Source organism: Pseudophryne corroboree, chromosome 12, assembly GCF_028390025.1.
Source record: "Pseudophryne corroboree isolate aPseCor3 chromosome 12, aPseCor3.hap2, whole genome shotgun sequence".
NCBI classification, from domain to species: domain Eukaryota; kingdom Metazoa; phylum Chordata; class Amphibia; order Anura; family Myobatrachidae; genus Pseudophryne; species Pseudophryne corroboree.
Window position 1 is genome coordinate 121,954,512 of NC_086455.1, and position 12,056 is coordinate 121,966,567.

The window sequence follows — 12,056 nt, forward strand, 5'->3', positions numbered from 1 at the left end:
TTCATGAAGACAGGGCGGAACTTAGGATTCGTCCTTAACTTTTGCCTAAAGTGGTGTCAGCTTTTCATGTGAATCAGCCTATTGTAGTTCCGGTGTTATCTGACGCTTCCGTGGGTCCTGAGTTCTTGGATGTGGTCAGGGCTGTGAAGATTTATGTCAGAAGGATGGCCCGTCATCGGGATTCTGACTTGCTGTTTGTCCTTTATGATGCCTCCAAGATTAGTCAGTCAGCTTCTAAGTGATCTATTGCTCGTTGGCTCCGGTTCACCATTCAACAGGCCTATACTTCGGCGGCTCTGCGTTTGCTGACGTCTATTGAAGCCCACTCGACGAGGTCGGTCGGCTCTTCCTGGGCGGCTGCCCGGGGTGTATCGGCCCTACAATTGTGCCATGCTACAACTTGGTCTGGATCGAAAACATTTGTTAAATTCTATAGGTTCGATACCTTGGCCAAGGATGACTTTCAGTTTGGTCAGGCGGTTTTACAGTGGTCTCGGCACTCTCCCGCCTGTTTACGAGCTTTGGGACTTCCCCATGGTACTAAAGTACGAGACCCCAGTATCCACTAGGATGTAAGAGAAAATAGGAATTTAATACCTACCGGTAATTCCTTTTCTCCTAGTCTGTAGTGGATACTGGGCGCCCGCTTCAGTGCTTCGTTCCTACTTACCTGTGTAAGTATTTAGTTGGACCAACGTTGCGGTCCCATTATGTTGTTGGGATAGCCGTGCTATCCGGGTTAGATTGGTGTTGTTATCCTCTGTTCTGTTAGCGCCCTCCTTTCGTTCATGGTTGTGTGTTGGCTTGTTGCCTCACCACTGTTGTATTGTTCTTCTCTCATATTATGTCTGTCTCCTCGGGCACAGTTTTCCTAGACTAAGTCTGGTAGGAGGGGCATAGAGGGGAGTAGCCAGCACACACAGACACACACTATAAAAGTTTTGAAGTGCCAGGCTTCAGTGGACCCGATCTATACCCCATGGTACTAAAGTACAAGACCCCAGTATCCACTACGGACTAGGAGAAAAGGAATTACCGGTATTTATTAAATTCCTATTAACTAAGGGGTACATTTACATTTAGTGATAAGATTGGAGAAGTGAGCCAGTGGAGAAGTTGCCCATGGCAACCAATCAGCACTGAAGCAACATCTAGAATTCGCATACTATAAAATGATACAGAGCTGCTGATTGGTTGATGGGGAAATTTCTCCACTGGCTCACTTCTCCATTCTTATCACTCCTTAGTAAATGTACCCCTTAGTACAGTAAGCCCAGATATCACCGCAGCACAAACAAAACCACACAGATAAAGGTTTTTATTGGATAAGTAAAATGTAGGGCGCTGATGTTATGATGATTGGTCTTATCATTAGGGTGTAAAATACTTCCAATCACAAAATTGTCTCCTGGTTGTGGTTCTCATAAGGATCATTATTTACCAGTTTTCCAGGTTCCACTTGTAAATGTGAATGCAAGTGATCTGCCAGCCTTACACTCCTGTCTTTACTCCAGGTGGAGCAGGAAAGGAAAGAGAAGATGTTTCCAAGTTTAAGCCAGAATGTGACGCAATTACAGCAGTGTCTGCAGGCAGTAAACCAGCAGCTCACAAAGGGACGAGAAAACCTTCAGATAATAGGTATGAAAGGTATTGTTTTTACAGAACAAAAAGAAAATCTTTGTGCGCAGGTTTTATCATTGTTTACCAAAGTATCATTTCTGTCAGTGGTAATCTAGATGATGTATATGGTGATTGTCTGAATCCCTGAACAAATAAAATTGGTCAGGGAGCAAATTGTAATGTGTAATGCTGGGTGTGATATTAGATCAGCATAAACTCCGTATTTGGTAGGTGGGGGGGTGCAGGGGCTGACTGATTTATTGGGGCATTGGACATAATCATTGGTGCAAGGAGTTTGTACCGAGCTCCGTACACTTACTCCTGTTTATCATTATATATTTGTGGCTTATTCCCTGACAAAAGACCTGTTTTCAGGAAGTAAGCGCATATATTTAGAGTGTGATATCTCCCATATCTTCTGCGATCCCTCCATTCCCAACTCCAGCCACATCCCCATTATTAAGCCCTCCCCCAGCTATCGCCATCTGAGGATGGTGTTACCCCATTGTTGCCAATGCTGTGTTTGTTTCTACTAAATTTATTTAAATTTAATTCACAATTGGATTTTAATTGTTTGACTAAAAATAAACCCTGGACATTTGTTGATGAGCGTGTATCTTGTCCTGTATAAATCCGCTAACAAAGCACATGGAGAATACAATATCAAGGCTGGCAGGACTCGCTGGCATAGCATCTGTGGAGGGCCATGTTGCCTAAACCCAATGTAGCACACAACATCCACTGAGAGGTTTGCTTTCAGTAGTGCAGCTTGCATTTTTTGAAAGCTCTCTACTGATTGGTAGATCTTGAATGTTGGCATGTGGATTATTACAATTACTTTGCACGCTTTTAATAAATAATCCAATCTCCTATCTCTCCACAGGATGAAGTCACCAAGGGATTACTCCATTCTGGAAGTAGTGGAAGGCATTGTAATTATATTTTGCCAAAATTAAAGCCTTATTTATGTCTTCACCCTTTCTACTTTGTCAGAAACACTGAACAGAGATGCATCTTTTCTAATGCTTATTAAACTACTGATTTAAAGCAGAACAATACACAAACAAAAGAAACTCCGCAGACAGTTTAGTTTTATAGTAAAAGAATGGAATAAAAAAAAAATTCTGGAAATTTAGATCTCTACATTCCTAAAGATGCAGTAAAGAAGTGTACCTTTTATCCTATTTTGTTCAATACAGATTTATTCAGAAGAATCAACTATGATAAAGATGATGTAACAAATATATCCTTTTATTACAGACGTTGTACACTGTTTTACTTATATCCACTTTGGGAGTAGATGCCTCTTGACTTCAACCTCAAATAAAACACTCCTGTTTTTTTTGTTGCTAATCCAGTTTGTGTTTTTGTAGTGGTGTATAGTGACCCAACAAAGCTGGGAAGGGAAAGTTTCTGGTTAGCAGATGTTACCGCGGGACTATGTCCCCTTTATACTTGGACAGTAAATGAGAGGTGTAGTACAAGATTGCTCAATCCTCAAACAAAGGGATAATTCTAAAGGCCCATATAGACGGGCCGCTGTGGGAAAGATGTGTGCTGAGCGAACCGCTCAGCACACATCTCTCCCCCCGCTCAGCACAGCGCGATGTGTGCTGAGCGTGCGGGGGGGGGGGGGGGGGGGGCGCTCATTTCACCCAGCGGGTGAAGTGAGCGACCCGCTAGATTGGCCTGCATGCAGGCCAATCTAGCACCAGCGATAGCGATGCGCGGGGCTGCGCATCGCTATCGCTGTAGGGGGTACACACGGAGCGATAATGCTTAAATTCTAAGCAATCTGGTCAGATTGCTTAGAATATCGCTCCGTGAGTACACCCCTTAAGACTATGCAAAGCTTTAATCACACATTTTATCTGTTCATGCAGTGAGTGTTCTGGTGATGGGGGGAATTATCACACATGCTCTGGTGATAGAAGCATCGTCACCCCAGAGTAATCGCACATGCTCTGGTGATAGGACCATTGTCATCCAGGGGGAATCACACATGCGCTGGTGATGGGGGAGCATTGTCACCATGGAGTAATTGCACACGCTCTGGTGATGAGATTATTGTCACCACAGAGAAATCACACATGCTGGTGATGGGAGGATTGTCACCACAGAGAAATCACACATGCTCTGGTGATGGGAGGATTGTCACCACAGAGAAATCACACATGCTCTGGTGATGGGAGGATTGTCACCACAGAGAAATCACACATGCTCTGGTGATGGGAGGATTGTCACCACAGAGAAATCACACATGCTCTGGTGATGGTAGTATTGTCACCCTAGAGAAATCACACATGCTCTGATGATGGGAGGATTGTCACCACAGAGAAATCACACATGCTCTGGTGATGGGAGGATTGTCACCACAGAGAAATCACACATGCTCTGGTGATGGGAGGATTGTCACCACAGAGAAATCACACATGCTCTGGTGATGGGAGGATTGTCACCACAGAGAAATCACACATGCTCTGGTGATGGGAGGATTGTCACCACAGAGAAATCACACATGCTCTGGTGATGGGAGGATTGTCACCACAGAGAAATCATACATGCTCTGGTGATGGTAGTATTGTCACCCTAGAGAAATCACACATGCTCTGGTGATGGGAGGATTGTCACCACAGAGAAATCACACATGCTCTGGTGATGGGATTATTGTCACCACAGAGAAATCACACATGCTCTGGTGATGGGAGGATTGTCATCCAGGGGGAATCACACATGCGCTGGTGATGGGGGAGCATTGTCACCATTGAGTAATTGCACACGCTCTGGTGATGAGATTATTGTCACCACAGAGAAATCACACATGCTCTGGTGATGGGAGGATTGTCACCACAGAGAAATCACACATGCTCTGGTGATGGGAGGATTGTCACCACAGAGAAATCACACATGCTCTGGTGATGGGAGGATTGTCACCACAGAGAAATCACACATGCTCTGGTGATGGGAGGATTGTCACCTCAGAGAAATCATACATGCTCTGGTGATGGGAGGATTGTCACCACAGAGAAATCACACATGCTCTGGTGATGGGATTATTGTCACCACAGAGAAATCACACATGCTCTGGTGATGGGAGGATTGTCATCCAGGGGGAATCACACATGCGCTGGTGATGGGGGAGCATTGTCACCATTGAGTAATTGCACACGCTCTGGTGATGAGATTATTGTCACCACAGAGAAATCACACATGCTCTGGTGATGGGAGGATTGTCACCACAGAGAAATCACACATGCTCTGGTGATGGGAGGATTGTCACCACAGAGAAATCACACATGCTCTGGTGATGGGAGGATTGTCACCACAGAGAAATCACACATGCTCTGGTGATGGGAGGATTGTCACCACAGAGAAATCACACATGCTCTGGTGATGGGAGGATTGTCACCTCAGAGAAATCACACATGCTCTGGTGATGGGAGGATTGTCACCACAGAGAAATCACACATGCTCTGGTGATGGGAGGATTGTCACCACAGAGAAATCACACATGCTCTGGTTTGGTATCTTAAGGCCAGATCTCTCTTTATATTGTGTTAAATAAAAAAAAGTTCACCACATTTAGTGTAGGTTTTCTGGTATAAAACATTATAGGCCTTGTTGGACTGCGATAAAATTCCTACACATAGCTCTCAAATCAAATCAAAGCTGCAGTTTTTCTGTGAATACATAGGATTAATGTTGTAGCAAGAACTGCAAAATATGTATATGTTGTGTTTATATATTTAAAAAAAATCACATTTGCTTTTAGTTCAGTTTTTTAAATTTCAATTTAAAAAAGTTATTGCAAATTTTAGGTAAATTTAATTTGAGTTTGAGCAAAAAAGACTGATGGTATGTTCTTAAAGTACAAAGTATTCTGGGGAAAACAAAACATGGTATAATTTGTGTAGCTACTGCATAATAAAAATTCATTGAAATTGATGTTGGAAATGTAAACAAATGGCTTCAGCACAGGTTTGCGCAAATCCCAGCTGCGAAGGGGGTTAGGAATCACAGGTCTCCTCTAGTCATCATTACAGGCAACACAGGGTAGTATGTTACTGACCATTCTGTGATATTTGTTTAATGCAGTGGTCCCCAAATACAGTCCTCAAGGCACCCCAATAGAGATGACTTAATTAGTACCTCCGTCAGTTTGATTATACCATCTGTGCACAAGCAGGGATATCCCTAAAACTTGGACTGTTGAAGTGCCCGCGTTTGGGGACCACTGGGCTTATGTATGACCTATACTTGTGTAGAAGCCCTTGCTTTAAATATGTTTGGTACCTCTCAATTTAATTTGAATGTAGATACTGTATAACAGCTATACTACGCCATAACAAATTAATAAAATGGGAATAATGTATACCATACGGTAACATAGAAAGTGTAGTACTTTTTGTTTATAGATTACTCCATGGTAACATCTAAAGGTTTGTCTTACTCTTCTTAGTTTTTCAGTTTGAAAGAGGCATTCTTCGGGCGGAATTCAATTGTTTTGTACACCTGATCTCCGGTCTAAAGTGCCGGGAAATCACAGGGCGCAATTAAAAAAAACAATTATTTTGCGCTGATCACGCCCATTAGTGTCAGGTTTAGCCGCGTAAAGCATCTAAACCTGACGAAAGTACTGGATACGTTCATGGAAAAGTTTGTCCTCCCAAATGGGTCACTTTTTGCGCATTTCGGCTTGTAACCCCCGGTGAGGTGCAAGCTGAAATGCAGATGCCGGCAGAGCTGCAATTTAATATCTCTGTTTGGGGGCCATTTAGTGGCTGCCGGTGGGATAACATTTAATTCTCCCCATTCTAAAGTGACGAGAGATAGAGCGGCGTTATTCAAAGGTGCCCCACTATTGCGCTGCTCGCGCTCACAGTCTAGTTTAGGTGCGTCAAGCGCCTAAACCCGACTAAAGTAAGGGGTGCGATCGTGAAGAGAGACGTTTGGGCGCCCAAACGAGTCTCTTTACACGCATTTCTGCTGCGGGGTACACTGGGCTCCACAAGAAATGGACAATGGGGTGTGTAGAGTAGGATCTTGATCCGAGGCACCAACAGGCTCAAAGCTTTGACTGTTCCCAGAATGCATAGCGCCGCCTCCTATATCACCCCACCTCCTTGCACAGGATCTCAGTTTTGTAGTTGGTGCTGCAGTAGCAGGCACTTAACAGAGGGGCTGCTCCAGGCAGCCCTAAGAAGAGCTTTTTTTCTGAGGAAAAAAGTGAAGACTTCAAGGGCAGCAGCAGTGTTACATGTCAGTGGACATTCACGGCTGCTGCTCCGGCTCTCCCCAGCGGCGCTGTACACTCCCGAGCCCTGGTTGCCGGGTAACTACAGCTGGAGGCTCCGGTTTTCTTCTTGTCAGGCACACACGATGGGGGCTCTCCGGGATCGCGTGGCCGCGCTTCGGGAGGTGGTAAGTGGGTCCCGCTTGCGGGACCCTGTCTTTATCGCGATCCGGCGCGGTCAGTGGGAGGCGGGCCGCGCGCGCTGGCGGTGGACACTGGCAGTACAAGCGATCCCACTAGATCACTAGGGCATGGGACAGGTCAGGTTTTCTCTATATACCATTTTATTAGAGCCCGCAGTACCCGGTGGTTTTGCCAGCAGGGGGATAGAGCTTGGACCTGAAGCCCCTCCCTCAGCCCCAGGGCGCCATTTTCTGCAAATGTTTCCGCCCTGGAGCTGCATATCTGTCTCTCCCTCACTCCCTGGCAGTGTCTGCGGCGCCATTATCCCTCAGCTCACTGTTCCTGGGAATGCTTGGGCAAATCCTCCTATGTAAAGCCACCTGGTTGTCAGTGCTGTGACTTTACAAGACACTTAAGTATTCTACCTGCCTTTTTTAGTCAGTGTTAATTAAGAGAGAGTGCATTTAGTCAGGGTTTCCTAGTACAATTACCCTGTGATATACATCCAGTTCTTACTGTGTACTGTTATATCTATTGACTACATAGCTATATATATATATAAACGAACAGATCGGGCGGCACTCAGAGACTTGGAATCAGTAGTCAAAGTGCAGTGACTTTATTGTCATCATCAAATCTACGTTTCGGGGTCGCAGCCCCATCGTCAGGCTGCGACCCCGAAACGTAGATTTGATGATGACAATAAAGTCACTGCACTTTGACTACTGATTCCAAGTCTCTGAGTGCCGCCCGATCTGTTAGTTTATATTACTGGCTGAGAAGCCCTGAGGGAAGGCACCATGAGCAGCGATTAATTTAACAAGGACTTGGGAGTGCCGGGTCGTTCTGCATTATATATATATATATATATATATATATATATATATATGCTAGTCCAGTGCAGTATTATTGTTAGTCACAGTTTGTACAATGCAGAGGTTATTACTATTTGTGTGTGCATTTGATAGCTGAGTGGTGTCCATTTCGTGTCTTTCACTCAACCTTCTATCCCTATATTCTATAACCTGAGGGGGCTTGGTGCGTCAGGTTTTATCTAATATAGGATTTTCACAAAGATATACTGTTTTACGTATTTTTCTCTGTGATTTAGTCACCATATCTCTCCTTTATCTCTGCTGGTGCTGACTACACTGCGCAGGGGTTTGGGCTAGAGGTATCGTGCTGCTGACAAATTATACCGTGTTACCTGATACTGCAAGTTATATCATGTCTGCTTCTGAGGGTAACGGTTCTGGGGCTGAACACACTGCCAGTGTTGCTGAAGCCGCAGATACCTATGAGGAGAATATAGCAGCTTTGGGCTCTGCTTCTGGGGGCTCCTTGCCCCCCAGTGGGACGGGGGCAAATAATGACCCGCCGTGGGCCGCTTTTTCTACGCTTCTGCATATGCTAGTTCATAAACTAACACCCCCTATGGGACCCCCAATGCCGGTACAACCGATTGTGGTCCCTGCAGCTAACCCGCCGTGGGCGGACGATTTATCTGCTCAAATAAAGAAGTTGAACCAGTACTAAACTACTAAAAAGTCTGACCGTCGCTCGCCTATGTCCAAGGGGTCCTCTAAGCAAGCGCTTGTCACCTCACAATCCACTGCTGTCTTCGACACCTCGTCAGATGAAGACGGCACTTACAGTGACCCCACAGGTTCTGACTCAGGTACTGCTGATGGGGAGGGTGGTTCACATGTGGATGTTCCTGATCTCTTGGAGGCTATTAAGTTAATTTTACAGATTACGGATGATCCCGAGCCATCCGTTCCTCCTAAGAAACCAGATAGGTTCAAGCGTCAGAAGGTGATTAAACAAGTTTTACCTCACTCTGACCACCTAATTGATATACGTCAGGAACCCTGGGAAAACCCGGGTACAAAGTTTGTGCCTCAAAAGAAGATGCTGGCTCCTCCTGTGGACTCGCATGTGGCTAGGATGGTGGTTTCCTCAGCTCTACCGGTCACCACCGTCACGTCTCTAAAAGAGCCTATGGATAAACGTGTGGAGGGTTGTGTGAAAGCGATTTACACCCTCACGGGTGCTGCACAAAGGCCCACTATTGCAGCTACTTGGTCTGCAGAGGCCATTGAAGCATGGGCCTTGGAGTTAGATGCTGAAATCTCCTCTGACCATGCTAGACAATGCTTGTCTTATATTGTCACAGCTTCTCGTTATATTAAAGAGGCGGCTTCCGATGCCGGTATCCTGGCAGCCAAGGCCTCTACTACATCAGTCCAGGCTCGTCAGATATTGTGGCTGAGATCCTGGTTTGTGGATCCGGACTCTAGAAAAACCCTGGAGGTACTCCCTTTTAAGGGAAATATTCTGTTTGGGGAGGATTTAAATTAGATTGTGGCTGACTTAGCTACTGCCAAAACTGCCCGTCTGCCAAGTACTGCTCCTTCTGTGTCGAAGGCTAAAAGTACTTCCTTTCGCCCCTTTCGTTCTTCAGGTAAAGCAAAAGGTCAGGCGTACAACAAGCAGGCCCGCACTTCCAAACCTGGTAAGCCTAAGCCCAAAAGAGCCTGGGCAGCCCGTCAGCCAGCTTCCAAGACAGATAAGCCTGCCGCATGATGGGGCGGGCCTCCCTCTGGGGAAACCCAGGGTTGGGGGCCGGCTTCTAGGGTATACCCAGGAATGGTTGAAGACCACTTCAGATGCCTGGGTACGGGAAGTCGTCACACGAGGTTACGCCATAGCCTTCAAAAACCAACCCCCTCATCGATTTTGCCAGACTGATGTTGGACAAGACAAAGGCAAACACTCTACATTCGGTGGTACAGACCCTCCTGGATACAGGAGTCGTAGTACAGGTGCCTCTTGCGCAGAGGGGCCGGGGGTACTATTCTCCGCTGTTTCTAGTCCCGAAACCGAATGGTTCCTCTCGGCCCATTCTCAACCTCAAGGCATTGAACAGGTTTGTGAAGGTTTCCAAGTTCCGGATGGAAACCCTTCGCTCTATAGCTCTGGCCTTGGAACCTGGGGACGTCATGGTCTCCCTGGATATACAGGATGCTTACCTGCATGTTCCTATAGCAGTGTCTCATCAGCAATACCTGAGATTTGCGATTGGCAACTGCCATTACCAGTTCAGGCGTTACCTTTTGGTTTAACAACGGCTCCGCGAGTCTTTACAAAAGTCATGACAGTGATGACGGTGGTACTCCGCCGTCCAGGGGTTAGGATACTGCCGTATTTGGATGACTTGTTAATCCTGGCAAATTCCCCAGAACTTCTCCTGCGTCATCTAGATGTGACAGTCCGGTTTCTGCAAGCCCACGGGTGGCTCATCAACTGGAAGAAGTCATCCCTGATCCTTGCTCAGAGCATGGTGCATCTGGGAGCACTATTGGACACTCACAACCAGCGGTTGTTCCTGTCTCAGGAGAAAGTCCTGAAACTTCAGGACAGGATTCGTTGCTTCCTATCTCGTCTGCAAGTGTCGATACATTCGGCGATGCAGGTGCTGGACCTCATGGTGTCAGCATTCGACATGGTGGAGTACGCTCAATTTCACTCTCGCCCTCTCCAGACGCTGATTCTATCCAAATGGGACGGCCTGCCTCATCGGATCAGGTCCCAAATGATCTCATTGACTCCGGAGGTCCGTCTGTAGCTGCTCTGGTGGCTCCGGGACCAACAAGTGTGCAGGGGCCATCCGTTCTGGATATCCGACTGGGTCCTGTTGACAACAGATGCCAGTCTAAGAGGTTGGGGCGCGGTGCTGGGGCAACACTCCCTTCAGGGGCGGTGGACCAAGGAGGAGTCCCTCCTCTCGATCAATATTCTGGAGTTGCGGGTGGTCTTTAATGCCTTGAACCTAGCCCAGCATTTAATTCAGAACCGTCCTGTTCAAGTACAGTCGAACAACGCCACCACAGTGGATTACATAAATCATTAAGGCGGCACTCGAAGCTGCCTAGCAATGAAGGAATTCTCACGGATTCTACAGTGGGCAGAACGCCATCTACCGGCCATATCGGCAATATTCATTCCGGGAGTCCTGAATTGGGAAGTGGACTTTCTCAGTCGTCAGGACGTGCATGCCGGCGAGTGGGGCCTCCATCCAGAAGGTTTTCAACTCCTAGTGGAAAGGTGGGGCCTTCCAGACGTAGATCTGATGGCGTCTCGACACAATCACAAGGTTCCGGTCTTTGGAGCAAGGACAAGGGATCCTCAAGCAGCATTTGTCGATGCGCTGGCGGTACCGTGGAGGTTTCGGCTGCCGTACGTGTTCCCTCCGGTGTCACTCCTGCCCAGGGTAATTCGGAAGTTCAAGCAAGAAAAAGGAATTCTGCTTCTCATAGCTCCAGCGTGGCCCAGACGGCACTGGTTCTCAGACCTGCAAGGCCTATCATCGGAGCGTCCATTTCTACTTCCACAACGCCCAGGCCTCATCGTTCAGGGCCCCTGTGTCTACCAGGACCTAGCCCGGCTGTCTTTGACAACGTGGCTCTTGAAGCTTTCGTCTTAAGGGCTAAAGGGTTTTCTGAGACGGTCATTCAAACTATGTTGCGGGCCCGGAAACCGGCTTCGGCTCGGATTTACTATAGGGTCTGGCATTCTTACTTTGGTGCGCATCTAACGATTATGACGCTTCCAAGTTTAGTATAGCCCGGTTGTTAGCTTTTCTTCAGCAGGGCCTGGACTTAGGCCTGCGTCTGGCCTCCCTCAAGGTTCAAATATCTGCCTTGTCTGTGTGGTTTCAGAGAAAAATTGCGACCTTACCTGATGTGCATACCTTTACTCAGGGCGTGTTGCGTATCCAACCTCCCTATGTCCCGCCTGTGGCTCCTTGGGACTTGTCCGTGGTTTTGGAGGCGTTACAAGAGTCTTCGTTTGAACCTCTTGGTTCAGCTGACCTTAAGTGGCTTTCCCTTAAGGTGGTGGTTCTGCTGGCTATTGCTTCAGCTAGAAGAGTGTTGGTTTTGGGTGCATTGTCCTGTAGTTCCCCATATCTGATATTTCACCGTGACCGGGCTGTTCTTAGGACTCGTCCCGGCTATCT

General features: G+C 46.9%; 1 protein-coding gene across 13 annotated transcripts in view; it reads left to right on the forward strand.

Annotated features, from left to right (window-relative positions):
• The window catches only part of KTN1 (kinectin 1), a 277,158-nt gene extending 274,185 nt beyond the window's left edge, over positions 1-2,973 (forward strand). For all 13 annotated transcript variants that reach the window (XM_063947961.1, XM_063947966.1, XM_063947958.1 and 10 more), the window contains 2 exons: positions 1,515-1,638; positions 2,504-2,973. In XM_063947961.1, coding sequence (XP_063804031.1) covers positions 1,515-1,638; positions 2,504-2,508 — 129 coding nt within the window. In that variant the 3' untranslated portion in view covers positions 2,509-2,973. The remainder of the gene's footprint in view (positions 1-1,514; positions 1,639-2,503) is intronic.
• The last annotated feature ends 9,083 nt before the right edge of the window (positions 2,974-12,056 follow it).